Genomic DNA, 12,932 nt, shown 5'->3' with positions numbered 1-12,932 from the left:
TGTTCATTTAATGTTAATATCTGCTTACTTTCTCTTTTAACATGTTCTATCTACACTTCTGTTAAAATAAAATAATCATTTATTCTTCTGTTGTTTGGATGCTTTGCATTAGTTTTGGATGATACCACAAATTTGGGTATCAATCCGATACCAAGTCGTTACAGGATCATACATTGGTCATATTCAAAGTCCTCATGTTTCCAGGGACATATTTCCTGAGTTTATAAACATAATATACATTTTTTTTTAAAACTAAAGAACATGTTGTGATGCCAAAAAATATCAACGTAATCATAGTAGTATCGACTAGATACGCTTCTGTACTTGGTATCATTACAGTGGATGTTAGGTGTAGATCTACCAATGGCCTTTGTTTACATTTTGATGCTGGTGAGCTACGGTGTAGTGAAACATGTTTAGCTATTCCTCGTCCTGCAGGGATGATACTTGTAAGACACTTACGTTATTTGTCGCCATGGAGACAAGGATTAGTGATTTAAAAGTAGCTACAACACTGCCGACTGGGGCTGGACTTTAGCCGCTAGCTAGCTAGCTAGGTCTTAAAGCACCTCTTTCTGGGGGCATTTCAGTGTTATAGCTTCACCTTCATCGTTAGTTTTTAAGCCAATATGGGTCCATTCTCCCTTTTCTGTCTACACACTGTGTCTGCTTGTAAGTACTCCGTGATTGCGCACTGCCGAACATGCTCCTCTGCTCGTAAACAGCAATGTCACGACGTGACGACTGGGGGGGGGTGCATTTTAGAGGCGGTATTGTACCGAATATGATTCCTTTTTCTGGCCATTTTGAGCGTTTAATTGACCCCACAAATGTGATGCTCCAGAAACAATCTGCTCAAAGGAAGGTCAGTTTTGTAGCTTCTGTAACGAGCTAAACTGTTTTCAGATGTGTGAACATGATTGCACAAGGGTTTTCTAATCATCAATTAGCCTTCTGAGCCAATGAGCAAACACATTGTACCATTAGAACACTGGAGGGATAGTTGCTGGAAATGGGCTTCTATACACCTATGTAGATATTGCACCAAAAACCAGACATTTGCGGCTAGAATAGTCATTTACCACATAAGCAATGTATAGAGTTTATTTCTTTAAAGTTAAGACTACTTTAAAGTTATCTTCATTGAAAAGTACAGTGCTTTTCCTTCAAAAATAAGGACATTTCAATGTGACCCCAAACTTTTGAACGGTAGTGTATATATATATATATATATATATATATATATATATATATATATATATATATATATATATATATATGTTTTCCTGTGTGACGGCGTGGCGAAGTTGGGAGAGTGGCCATGCCAGCAATCTGAGGGTAACTGGTTCAATCCCCACCTTCTACCATCCTAGTCACGTCCGTTGTGTCCTTGAGCAAGACACTTCACCCTTGCTCCTGATGGGTCTGGTTAGCGCCGTGCATGGCAGCTCCCGCCATCAGTGTGTGAATGGGTGAATGTATGTGTGTGAATGGAAAATAGTGTCAAAGTGCTTTGAGTTCCTTAAAAAAAAAAGGTAGAAAAGCGCTATACAAGTACGACCCATTTACCATTTACCATATTTCCACTGTTTCAAGCGGTCCTCTGATAAAAAAAAATCAATAAAAACGAGTTTGACATGCCTGCCCTAAATGGTCAGCGTGCATGTATGAGACTTTCTGATTGGCTGCCCTGCAGTCCCCCAGTGTAAGAAGTCCACCTGATGGAGAAACAGTGATAACAGAAAAGAGGCAGTGACTGGCTTTGCTGTATCCTGTGGTTTGTGGTGTTTAAAGCTTTATTGGCTTACTTTTCCATACAACAAACGGCAGTGTGGGTTTTCATTTATAAAACATTTCTTTCAAATACAGGTGGGCTTACATGAGCTGTATTATCAATTTGCCTGTTACTGTACATATATTGGGTATGGCATTGAAATGTTTTGAGTTATACTTCTAATACATGTAAAGAGTAGGTAAGTGTTGGAGAAAGCCTGAGAAGAGTGACACTATGGGCCTGATTTACTAAGATCCCAATACCACGCGGTAAACGGCGTGTGCAATCTATAAAATAGTGTGTACTATTAGTGGGCGTGTTGCTTGCGATTTACTAAGACTGCGTGTGCAATTAAAAATAATTGTGCGTGTACTATATGGGGCATCACGACAGAGTCACTCTCATTTACTGCACATTCATGTTATCATGCTCCTATCTGTGGCGTTTTGTTATGTTTTCAAACATGCAGGAGACATCTACCACTTTTTATGGGCATTTTAGAAGCAGTCGTCAAGTGCATCTACATTGGCACCACTTTTCATTTTGTTTTTTTCCGCCAAAGGTGGGCTCGTTGGAGAAAGGCAGCAAATATTCCACTCCACACCCCAAAAAAATGCATACTTCAAGAAGTTGTTTTTATATAAGAAATATTTTAACAATATGTATTCTTTGAGACGTGGTTAAAGTACCACTGATAGTCACACACACACACTAGGTGTGGTGAAATTACCCTCTGCATTTGACCCATCCCCTTCTTCCACCCCCTGGGAGGTGAGGGGAGCAGTGAGCAGCAGTGGCGGCCACGCTCGGGAATCATTTCGGTGATTTCACCCACAATTCCAACCCTTGATGCTGTGTGCCAAGCAGGGAGGTAATGGGTCCCATTTTTATAGTCTTTGGTATGACTCGGCCAGGGTTTGAACTCACGACCTACCGATCTCAGGGCGGACACTCTAACCACAAGGCCACTGAGCAGGCCTTAAGTCCTCTAGCAGCTATAAAATTGTTGCTGAAAGGACAAAATGTTGACACACGTAGGATTTAGGGTTCTAGTCTGTCCATCGTCTGAGCACTGATCCTGCAGCCGACTGATCAGTTTGTACTTCCTTCTGACATGTGCTGGATAAAATGCGAAATAGTGCTCGCAAAACGGTGATGAGTGTAGATAAATCACATTGCGTGTGCTAAATAATTGTATTCGTCTCTTCTCCTCCCAGTATTGTGGGTGTTTTAATGATCAGCATATATTTTGCATATTAGTGAAAACAGCAAAGCAAAATTGATTGCACACCTTATTTTGCTCACTTAACACACGCAATTCACTTTGCACACATCTAGTAGATCAGCTTTGCTTGTGCTATTAAGTTTGCACGTGTTTTAAGTACACATAAACCTTTAGTAAATCAGGCCCTATATGTACAGTCTTAGTGAAGATGCTTGGATTGTTCATTAGATGCAGTAAACTGTTTCTGAGTCAGCTGACTGCCTTCCCAGTGTCAGTGTGTGTGTTTTTTTTTAATTTTGAATACAATATTCAAAGACTCACTGAGCCGATCGATGCAAACTTTGGACTGAATCTATTCCAGTCCAAGCAAAGGAAAGCAGACATATGTTCAAGGCTACAAGGCTGTAGGTTCTACTGCACTTACAAATATCCACAGGAGTCAAATCAATAAATAGCAGGAAGAAACGAGCATAAAAGGGATCGAAGCAATTCCAGCAAAAAGAAGGAAAAAAACAAGCAGCATCAACACAAATATCATGATCCTGTTTATCTTTCATTCTTTGTCATTGTTGAACATGAGACCAATTTGCATTTATGTGCAAGTCGAACCTCTTAATCATGTCAGAAGGTTTAAAAAAAAAAAGACAGAAGAAAAGGTAACAAAGCAAAGCCTAGCATGTGTAGATAATTGTTATTGTCTTGTGGGTATGAAGCATTCTGCTAGAAGAGCTTGGCCTTCTTTTTCATGTCGTTGCGTTTCCACAGGGGAAGTCTGTCAAACTCCTGGATCTCCATTCCAAAGATGTCAAAGAAGGTTTCGGGTGCTAAGTGGCGCTACAATCGAGAACACAGGTGGAGAAAAAAAAAAAAAGGATGGGGGCGGGGGGTTAGCACCAAACACTTCCAAATGGTCTTTGCAGAAATGACAAGAAGCAATGGATACTGAACATTCCTTGCTACTGTTCTACTTTTGCTGTTTACACAACGTTAGAAAACTCCAGCAATCAACAAACTGATACCTCCAGTCTGGTTCTGTCCACATCTCTGGGCAGTCTAGCTCTCCCTCTACTGGTAATCATGAGCATTTCATAGGGATACACCTTCAAAAGGAGACACTCATCAGTGCACAGGGTCACACACCTGAGTCAGCATTTTTTTGTCACGCGGTAAAGTTAGACCTATGGAGATGTGATCGTAACTGTGAGAGTGGGAACGCTGGGGAGGAGAACGGGTACGTGGCAAGAGGCTGGCTGAGAGTGAAAGCACTTTGTTTAGTTTGTTGGGGGGGAAATGCTGGCTGGGTTCTATAGTGTGCAGACTCCTTTACATGCAGTAGATCCAGAAAGGGGAAGGAAGACAGTTAGGCAATCAGTAAAGCGCTGGAACACTGAGGTGCTTTTCTTAAAGAGAACTAATTCCATCCGTACAACAATTCTGGTGATGTGCTTGTAAAGCCTCCAACCCACTCATATGCACACAGTTGTGTGTACTCATATGCACACAGTTGTGTGTACTCATATGCACACAGTTGTGTGTACTCATATGCACACAGTTGTGTCTACTCATATGCACACAGTTGTGTGTACTCTACAACAGTGTTTTTCAACCTGTTTTGAGCCAAGGCACATTTTTTTCATTGACAAAATGCGGAGGCACACCAATAGCAGAAAACATAAAAAAATGAAACTCAGCAGCCGATATTGACAGTAAAAAAATCGTTCTCGCAATTGTTGGATATCAATTCAAATCATAACCAAGCATGCATCACTATAGCTCTTGTCTCAAAGTAGGTGTACTGTCACAACCTGTCACATCACGCCGTGACTTATTTGGAATTTTTTTGGTGTTTTCCTGTGTGACGTGTTTTAGTTCTTGTCTTGCGCTCCTATTTTGTACGGATGTACTTTGTGGACGCCGTCTGCTGCTCCAGACGCTGTAAGTCTTTGCTGTCGTCCAGCATTCTGTTTTGTTTACTTTGCAGCCAGTTCAGTTTTAGTTTCGTTTTGCATAGCCATCCCTAAGCCTTTTGTTTATTTTTTGGTTTAAGCATTAGATACCCTTTTACCTGCACGCTGTCGTCTTCATATTACGATCACAACAAATCATGTTCCCGACATCTACAAAGCAATTAGCTACCGGCTGCCACCTACTGATATGGAAGAGTATTACACAGTTACTCTGCCACACTCTAGACAGCACCGACACTCAACAACGGTACATTATTTGCGGATTATAATTACTGGTTTGCAAAAAATATTTTTAACCCAATTAGGTGAAATTACATCCAGTGTGCCGCGGCACAGTGGTTGAAAAACACTGCTCTACAATACAGCACTTAGCGATATGAGCGGTTGGGATGGACGGTTGGATTCTTCTCTGTATGCCGCATACAGTATCCAGCCACTGGATGTCACAGCTATGTGCGGATGAACATGAAGAAGCCAGCATGCTAAGCACTGGAGGGACTGCAGCTCCTAAAGCAGCATGCTAAATCTGGAACTTGAGTCCTCAAATTTAGTGCTTTTGCTCTATGGGGAGCTTAAATAACCTCCAGTATACTGTGTGTTGGGTAAACATTATTGCATTATGTCAAACTGTTATTGTTAGGACAGTTGAGATTGACGTTTTAAGGTATTTTGTTTTGGTGTCGGCCAGCTGTACATATTTGAATACACGGTATATGAACACAAGTATTGGGACACAATGCCAATGCACTTGTAATTTGTTGTCCCATTTCCTGTTTGCCACTACTTCCATCAGAACGCTGGCTCCCTCACCTGTCCGTGATTGGCAATCAGGATTCTTTTCATGATCATTGTGCTTTTCCACTGCGCACTTTGTTGATGCATTATTCTTTATTTTTTTAATTTTTTTTAAATACATTGAACCTGCACTTGGGCTGCAATCTCTGCATCCTGGGGTCCGGGCCAACAACAATCAACATCAAAATGTAACACCTAAAGTTCTGATGGGGGATTTGTATTTGTTTTTGGAACAATGACGAGTACCCAAGTGGGGTTAACGGCAACTTTCAATCTTTAAAATAATTTTTGAAAAATCAATCTTGTTATAGTTAATTTTATGGCGAGTTTGGTCCATTTTACAAAATAATAAAGCCACAAATCAAATGGGATATTAACTTCGCTGAACGTCTATTTTTTTTTTTTTATACACACACACCCACTGGCAGAAATGTAGATCGGCGCCTATGCCCTCGATAACTAGTTAGAGCACATGTGCTTTAGGAATACCATTAAATATTAGTTCACTTTTTGCACGTTATTATGTCACCAAAGCATAAGGCGAGCTCTCTTAGTGGCAGTGTGTCAAAGAAAAGGAAAGCCATCACCATTGAAGTGAAAATGAACATCGTAAAAAGCACAGATGTCCACCAATATTAGCTACCATTTTGGTCTTAACAGCTTGGCTGTTGCGACCATCATTAAGGATAAAGATTTTTTAGCATTTTAAAGGATATTTTCCTACGTAAGTAAGAGTAAAAACTAAGCAGGGTAGTGGTCTCATTATCGAGATGGAAGTGTTGCTCGTGCTTTGGCTGGGAGTGTGCGCTATGAAGCCTGCACGTGTTTTATTACACTCAACTCTTTACTAGATAATAAACGTGGTTGCAGAAATGTGAAGAGTTTACTCGCATTTGTGAGATACTACTCACTGTCAAAATAAAAGAGAAAATGACTAGATTTTAGGAAAAAAATACTAAAAACTATGGAAATTAACTCTCTGCATGGACTTTAATTTAATAAGACATACTAAAAAAAGAGATTTGTATTTCTAGAATTGTGCAGAACTTTTAAGATAAAAACACGTATTTGATTCAGAAAACTAGCGTTAGTCAACTTGCAACCCTTAAATCAAGCATCGTCGAGATCGAGTCTTTAAACAATATTTTCTATGTGGAGGAAAAAACAAACAAAATATTTTAATAGTTATTTTCTCAATTTTAAAACTAAATTAGACAAAATATAATCATGAATTCTAACATTAGGATTAGTCAATGACTACAAATAAGTAAATAGCTCCTAAAACTAGGGACATTTTGAAATATAAAACGTTTAATCTTGGCAAATGGCACATAATTTGCAAAGCACATGATAAGAGGTGAAATGTAAAAAAAAGGTCAACTCATATTTGTATAGTATTCCAAAGTAACTAAGGTTTTATCAACCTGGTTTGGTTTGCCACAGTGTTTTATTTTCTGATGACATATTGCTTTTTTTTTGTGTACAAAAGGACATTGCAGAAGCATTTATTTGAAAAGCGACTGTCTTCATCCCGGTCTTCTACACTTTCCTCATTTGAACAATGACCTAGTTTCAGCACATATGGGAGAATTCTGCTTGTTTCCTGATCTGCATCACCTAGTGCACATTTCCAGTGTATAAACTGGCATCATTAGCCTGAACTTTACTGTGTGTGGTTAACATGTTTATCTCACGTGAGGTTAATTGGAGGAGTCTAAAATGCACGAAGGTGTGAACATTTTGTGTCTATATACTGTATGCATTTTGCACGGCAACCGGTCCATGGTCAGCTGGGATAGGCTCCAGCTCACCTGTGTGTGCTAATGCATGTGTGCCCTGGCAACATGGCGACACATGGGATTACAAAAAAACCCTTCTTTTCATCTTAAATTCCTTGTTTTGGACAATATTTCTAAAAACTAATGAGGACTCTGTAAAGAATCAGAGTTAATAAGGGGCCTGACTGACTAACTGCCAAAGTGGTGTGTCTCAATACGTTTGTCCATATAGTGTAGTTCACAGAGTTGCTATCAGTACAAAAAGAAGAAGATACTTGCTTTGGGCTCCAACATATTAGGCATAGATACTCCCCTGTCCATCCTTGCAAGTGCTGCACGGCCATCCTTAATGTGCTAAAGAATAGAACATACACAAATATAATATAGTGGGAGGGGACTGCAGGGTTAATGGTATGAGTATGTCGTCCTTTTATGAAGTGGGCACACTAAGCTATCACTGGATGGAGCGAGGAGCTTCACCACTGCTCGGGAATATAGTCTTTATGATGGGCAGCTGCCGGTAAAGTGTATGTTTATGTGTCCCTCAGGTGAATTTGGAAATTATATTTGTCGATATGACGTTTAGCTTGGGTCATGACGTTGGTATACAGACAAACAAAACCAGACATGAGGTGGCGCTTGCACGTCGCACATGGAGTGCAGTTGCTCAGCTACCGGGCAGTGCACCGGAAATGACATCTAGACGACATACGGCAACATGTCCGGTGACGATGCAAGCGTGTGGCACAAGTGGACGGTGTGCATACAGGGCGAGGTGCCTACTGCAAGCAAATGTGTGGCTCAAGCTGAGGAAGCATGCCATGTGAAAAAGCAGATGAGGGACATACCTGAAACTCTGCAGGACAAAATGGGACAGAAAATGAGACTCACAGTTAATGGTTTTGCTTTCACATCTCCTGACAGGCTACCAGCTACAGTACAGTGCAACCAGGAAGTATTCACAGCGCTTCACTTTTTCCACATTCTGTTATGTTACAGCCTTATTCTGAAATGTAATACATTTATTTTGTCCTCAAAATTCTACAGCGACAATGTGAAAAGTTTTTATTTTTTTTATTTTGAAAATGTATTAAAACATTTTTTTTTTAAATGCATGTACATAAGTATTTACAGCTTTTGCACAATACTTTGTTGCACCTTGAAAGCAATTATAGCCTCAAGTCTTTGAGTACGATGCCACAAGCTTGGCACACCTATCTTTGGCCCATTCCTCTTTGCAGCACTTCTCAAGCTCCATCGGGTTGGATGAGAAGCGTTGGTTTTCATCCAGGATGTCTCTGTACATTACTGCATTTATTTTTCCCTTTATCCTGACTATTCTCTTAGATCCTGCCGATGAAAAACATCCCCACACCATGATGCTGCCACCACCTTCACTGTAAGGATGGTATTGGCCTGGTGATGAACGCTACTTGGATTTTTCCAAACATGACGTCTGGCATCCTCACTAAAGTGTTCAATCTTTGTCCCATCAGACCAGAGAATTGTTTCCCATGATCTGAGAGTCTTTCAGGTGCATTTGGGCACATTTTTACTAAGAAATGGCTTCCGTCTGGCCACTCTACTATTCAGGCCTGATTAGTGGATTGCTGCAGAGATGGTTGTCCTTCTGGAAGGTTCTCCTCTCTCCACAGAAAAATGCTGTAGGTCTGACCATCGGGTTTTGGTCACCTCCCTGACTAGACTAAGATGAAAGCAGCAAAGTACGGAGACATCCTGGATGATCACTGCTTCCAATCCAACCATGAGGAGTTTTAGAGGTGATACAAGGAGAAATAGGTGAAACTGCCCAAAGACAGGTGTGCCAAGCTTGTAGCATCATATTAAAAAAGACTTGAGGCGGTAATTGCTGCCAAAGGTGCATCAACAAAGTATTGAGCAAAGTCTGTGAATACTTATGTACATGTGCTTTTTTTTTTTAAACATTTCACATTGTCATTATGAGGTATTGTGTGTAGAAATTTAAGGACAAAAATGGATGTATTCTATTTTGGAATAAGGCTGTAACATAACACACAGAGGACACGACGTCCACAGTTTCCAAAAACAATTAGAAATGTGGACTCGTCAGACCACAGAACACTTTTCCACTTTGCATCAGTCCATCTTAGATGAGCTCGGGCCCAGCGAAGCCGACGGCGTTTCTGGGTGTTGTTGATAAATGGCTTTTGCTTTGCATGGTAAAGTTTTAACTTCCACTTACAGATGTAGCGGCGAACTGTAGTTACTGACAGTGGTTTTCTGAAGTGTTCCTGAGCCCACTGGCTCACGTGGAAAAAGTGAAGCACTGTGAATACTTTCCGGATGCACTGTAAATTTTACAGCACTTTTCTCCGCGATGACACATTGTGGGAATCATTATGCAGGTATTTAAAATATGCATGCTCTCTCTATATACAGCTATCAAGACAATTTTTAAATACTAAGCGGAAACGTTCTAGTCATAATGTTTTGTTGGCAGTGCTCACCTCTGCTTCCTCCACACATGTCACCGTAGCTGTTGTACTGTGTGAAGTCTGTTGACTGGGGCTGTGGGACAAGGATGACTTACTATTGTGCAAGACGTATTACTCTGTTGCAAAAACTATTTAAAAACCTCCCCCCAAAAAAACCAAAGAGGTAAGAGCTGAACAAGAGTAAAGCCTGGTGTTTACTCTCGCATCGCGTAGCTTGCGTAGAAGACGCCGTTGTCCTTCTTCCCCCTATGTAGCCTCCCGCGTAGCCTATGTGTACCTCCCAAAAATCCTAAATTCGCGTCGTTGGCGACACAGAACGCATGGCTGTGATTGGTCAGTTTTTGCCAAGGAGAGTCCCTGAACACAGGAGAGCAGACTTTGTGCTTGAAATGCACAAATGATTGTATGAAATGACACAACAGTGACTAAACAATTGTATTACAACTAGGGGTGTGGGAAAAAATCGATTCAAATTCGAATCGTGATTCTCACGTTGTGCGTTTCATAATCGATTCTCATTTTTTAAAAATCGATTTTTGTTTTATTTATTTGTTTATATTTAATTTTTTTTTGTTTTTGTTTGAAATTAATCAATCCAACAAAACAATACACAGCAATACCATAACAATGCAATCCAATTCCAAAACCAAACCCGACCCAGCAACAGCAATAAACAGAGCAATTGAGAGGAGACACAAACACGACACAGAACAAACCAAATGTAGTGAAACAAAAATGAATATTATCAACAACAGTATCAATATTAGTTACAATTTCAACATAGCAGTGATTAAAAATCCCTCATTAACATTATCATTAGACATTTATAAAAAAAAATAAAAAAAAGAACAATAGTGTCACAGTGGCTTACACTAGCATCCCATCTCATAAGCTTGACAACACACTGTGTCCAATATGTTCACAAAGATAAAATAAGTCATACTTTTGGTTCATTTAATAGTTAAAACCAATTTACATTATTGCAATCAGTTGATAAAACATTGTCCTTTACAATTATAAAAGCTTTTTACAAAAATCTACTACTCTGCTGGCATGTCAGCAGACTGGGGTAGATACTGCTGAAATCCTATGTATTGAATGAATAGAAAATCGTTTTGAATCGGGAAAAAATCGTTTTTGAATCGAGAATCGTGTTGAATTGAAAAAAAAATCGATTTTGAATCGAATTGTGACCCCAAGAATCGATATTGAATCGAATCGTGGGACATCCAAAGATTCACAGCCCTAATTACAACTGATATTGTGTAAGTAATATCTCGGTGCGCTCTAAAAACAATTACTGAATTTGTCGTTTTTCAGCGTATTGTGTTGTTGTTACTTTCAGAAAAAGTCACAAAGTACAACACTCTTTTTAACTTTTATTGTCAATCTTGTGCTAACAACAGGTTCAATTCCGACACATATTCTTTCTCATGCACACAATTTGTTTCCCTCACACACACAACACTTGTCATTCAGGCACGGTATACTTAGAAACATTTAAATACTCTGAACATGACCATACAGATTAACACCAGCACGTGATTAACTTACAGTAGTTATTTAACAGTTGTATTTATTTACAATTACATGTTAGCTCTCTCTTGCCCCATGTCCCAAACGGCCAAATAGCGTTGCAGGTAATATTAGCGTCCTCTGCTGCGAGTCGTTCAGAAGTTGCACAGTCCATCTTCACGAAAGTATATCCTCTGGTTTATAAGGTAAACCTCCAATAGAAGTAAACTGATGATTCTGAATGTTTAGTTCCAGTGTTAATGTTGTGGTTCAGTGGTTGACGTCACTCGGCACAGGAAGAAAACCCACAGTACTACTAAACAACAGCTGCAGTTGCTCCTTCTGGAGACACTGCCCCTTAGTGTTTTGGAAGAGAATTACAAGTATGGCACTACCTTCCATGGACAAACTATAAATCAAACAAGACACCATCGGTCGGGGGGCAGGGGGGACGCAAGCTACGCGACGCGAGAGTATAACAATAGCAAGGGAACAATTGCTATTAACTAACACTTACAGGAGAAAAAAACACACTAAAATCCCATATTGTGCTGTACAAAAGTTTTAGGTGTACATATTTTAACCTCCTGAGACCTTCCAAACATCAGCTGAACACAATAGACATTGGTCAGTGCTTCACAGATTTAAAAATGTAACTAGGTATTTAGAGAATGACATCTGTTTGATATTACCAGGTGTCTATTCAGTAATGAACCTGCTTTACCCGCATGACATCGTACATGGCACACTATGGTGTACCAGTCACAGAGCGCTGCGTTCTCTGTCCTGGCAGCTGATTGGCTCAGCCACACAGAGCCTCCATGTACGCTCTGCTGCTTGTGTTTGCTTCTTTGTTTTTCAGAAAACATTTAGTTTTATTTTCTTCCTCACGTTATGCGTATTCTAGGATTTCCTGCACAGGATCTAAGCCCCAGAGGAAGCTGCTTACCATCTGAAAAAATGTGAACCTTTTCCTAGCTTAGCTACGAGCTTCTATCAATTGCCATTACAAGATCTATGAAATTTCGATTACTACATAAAAAAGAAGGAAAAGAGTGTGTCTGAAATAAGGGTCTCCATAGCTTTGTTCCTCACTTGTGACACCGCTATCCGCTGTCATCATCCCCTGCAGCCAAATCTTTTGCGTCATTATTCATGAGAACCAATATTTAGTGTCTCCATGGTTACAGTGCACATACAATCCTCATTTAAAGTCTGCACCACTTTTCAAGTGCACACGCACTCTTAGTAGATCACACACAATTCGTATACTACACTCAATTTTGTAGTTTGCACATGCTGTTTAGCATGTGGTATTTGGATCTTGGTTGATCAGGCCCTGTGTCTTAGTACATTATCCACAACATGCCCAATTTTAGTACACATAATCCTATAGTTTGC

The 12,932-nt window shown here is 40.0% G+C and overlaps 1 protein-coding gene across 12 annotated transcripts in view; it reads right to left on the bottom strand.

The window, feature by feature from the left end:
* Nucleotides 1-1,765: 1,765 nt before the first annotated feature.
* The window catches only part of ablim1a (actin binding LIM protein 1a), a 107,737-nt gene continuing 96,570 nt past the window's right edge, over nt 1,766-12,932 (bottom strand). For 8 of the 12 annotated variants that reach the window (XM_062058601.1, XM_062058597.1, XM_062058599.1 and 5 more), the window contains 2 exons: nt 4,019-4,099; nt 1,766-3,833 (listed from right to left, as the gene is read on the bottom strand). In XM_062058601.1, the coding sequence (XP_061914585.1) occupies nt 3,720-3,833; nt 4,019-4,099 (195 nt within the window). In that variant the 3' untranslated portion in view covers nt 1,766-3,719. Of the gene's footprint in view, nt 3,834-4,018; nt 4,100-7,818; nt 7,894-8,387; nt 8,396-10,028; nt 10,090-12,932 lie in introns of all 12 variants that reach the window. The other 4 variants (XM_062058603.1, XM_062058604.1, XR_009827258.1 and 1 more) reach the window with 3 other exon arrangements.

This window comes from Entelurus aequoreus, linkage group LG09 (genome assembly GCF_033978785.1).
Source record: "Entelurus aequoreus isolate RoL-2023_Sb linkage group LG09, RoL_Eaeq_v1.1, whole genome shotgun sequence".
Classification (NCBI taxonomy): Eukaryota; Metazoa; Chordata; class Actinopteri; order Syngnathiformes; family Syngnathidae; genus Entelurus; species Entelurus aequoreus.
Note: the sequence above shows the minus strand (reverse complement) of the source record. Positions and strands in the feature narration are given on the sequence as shown.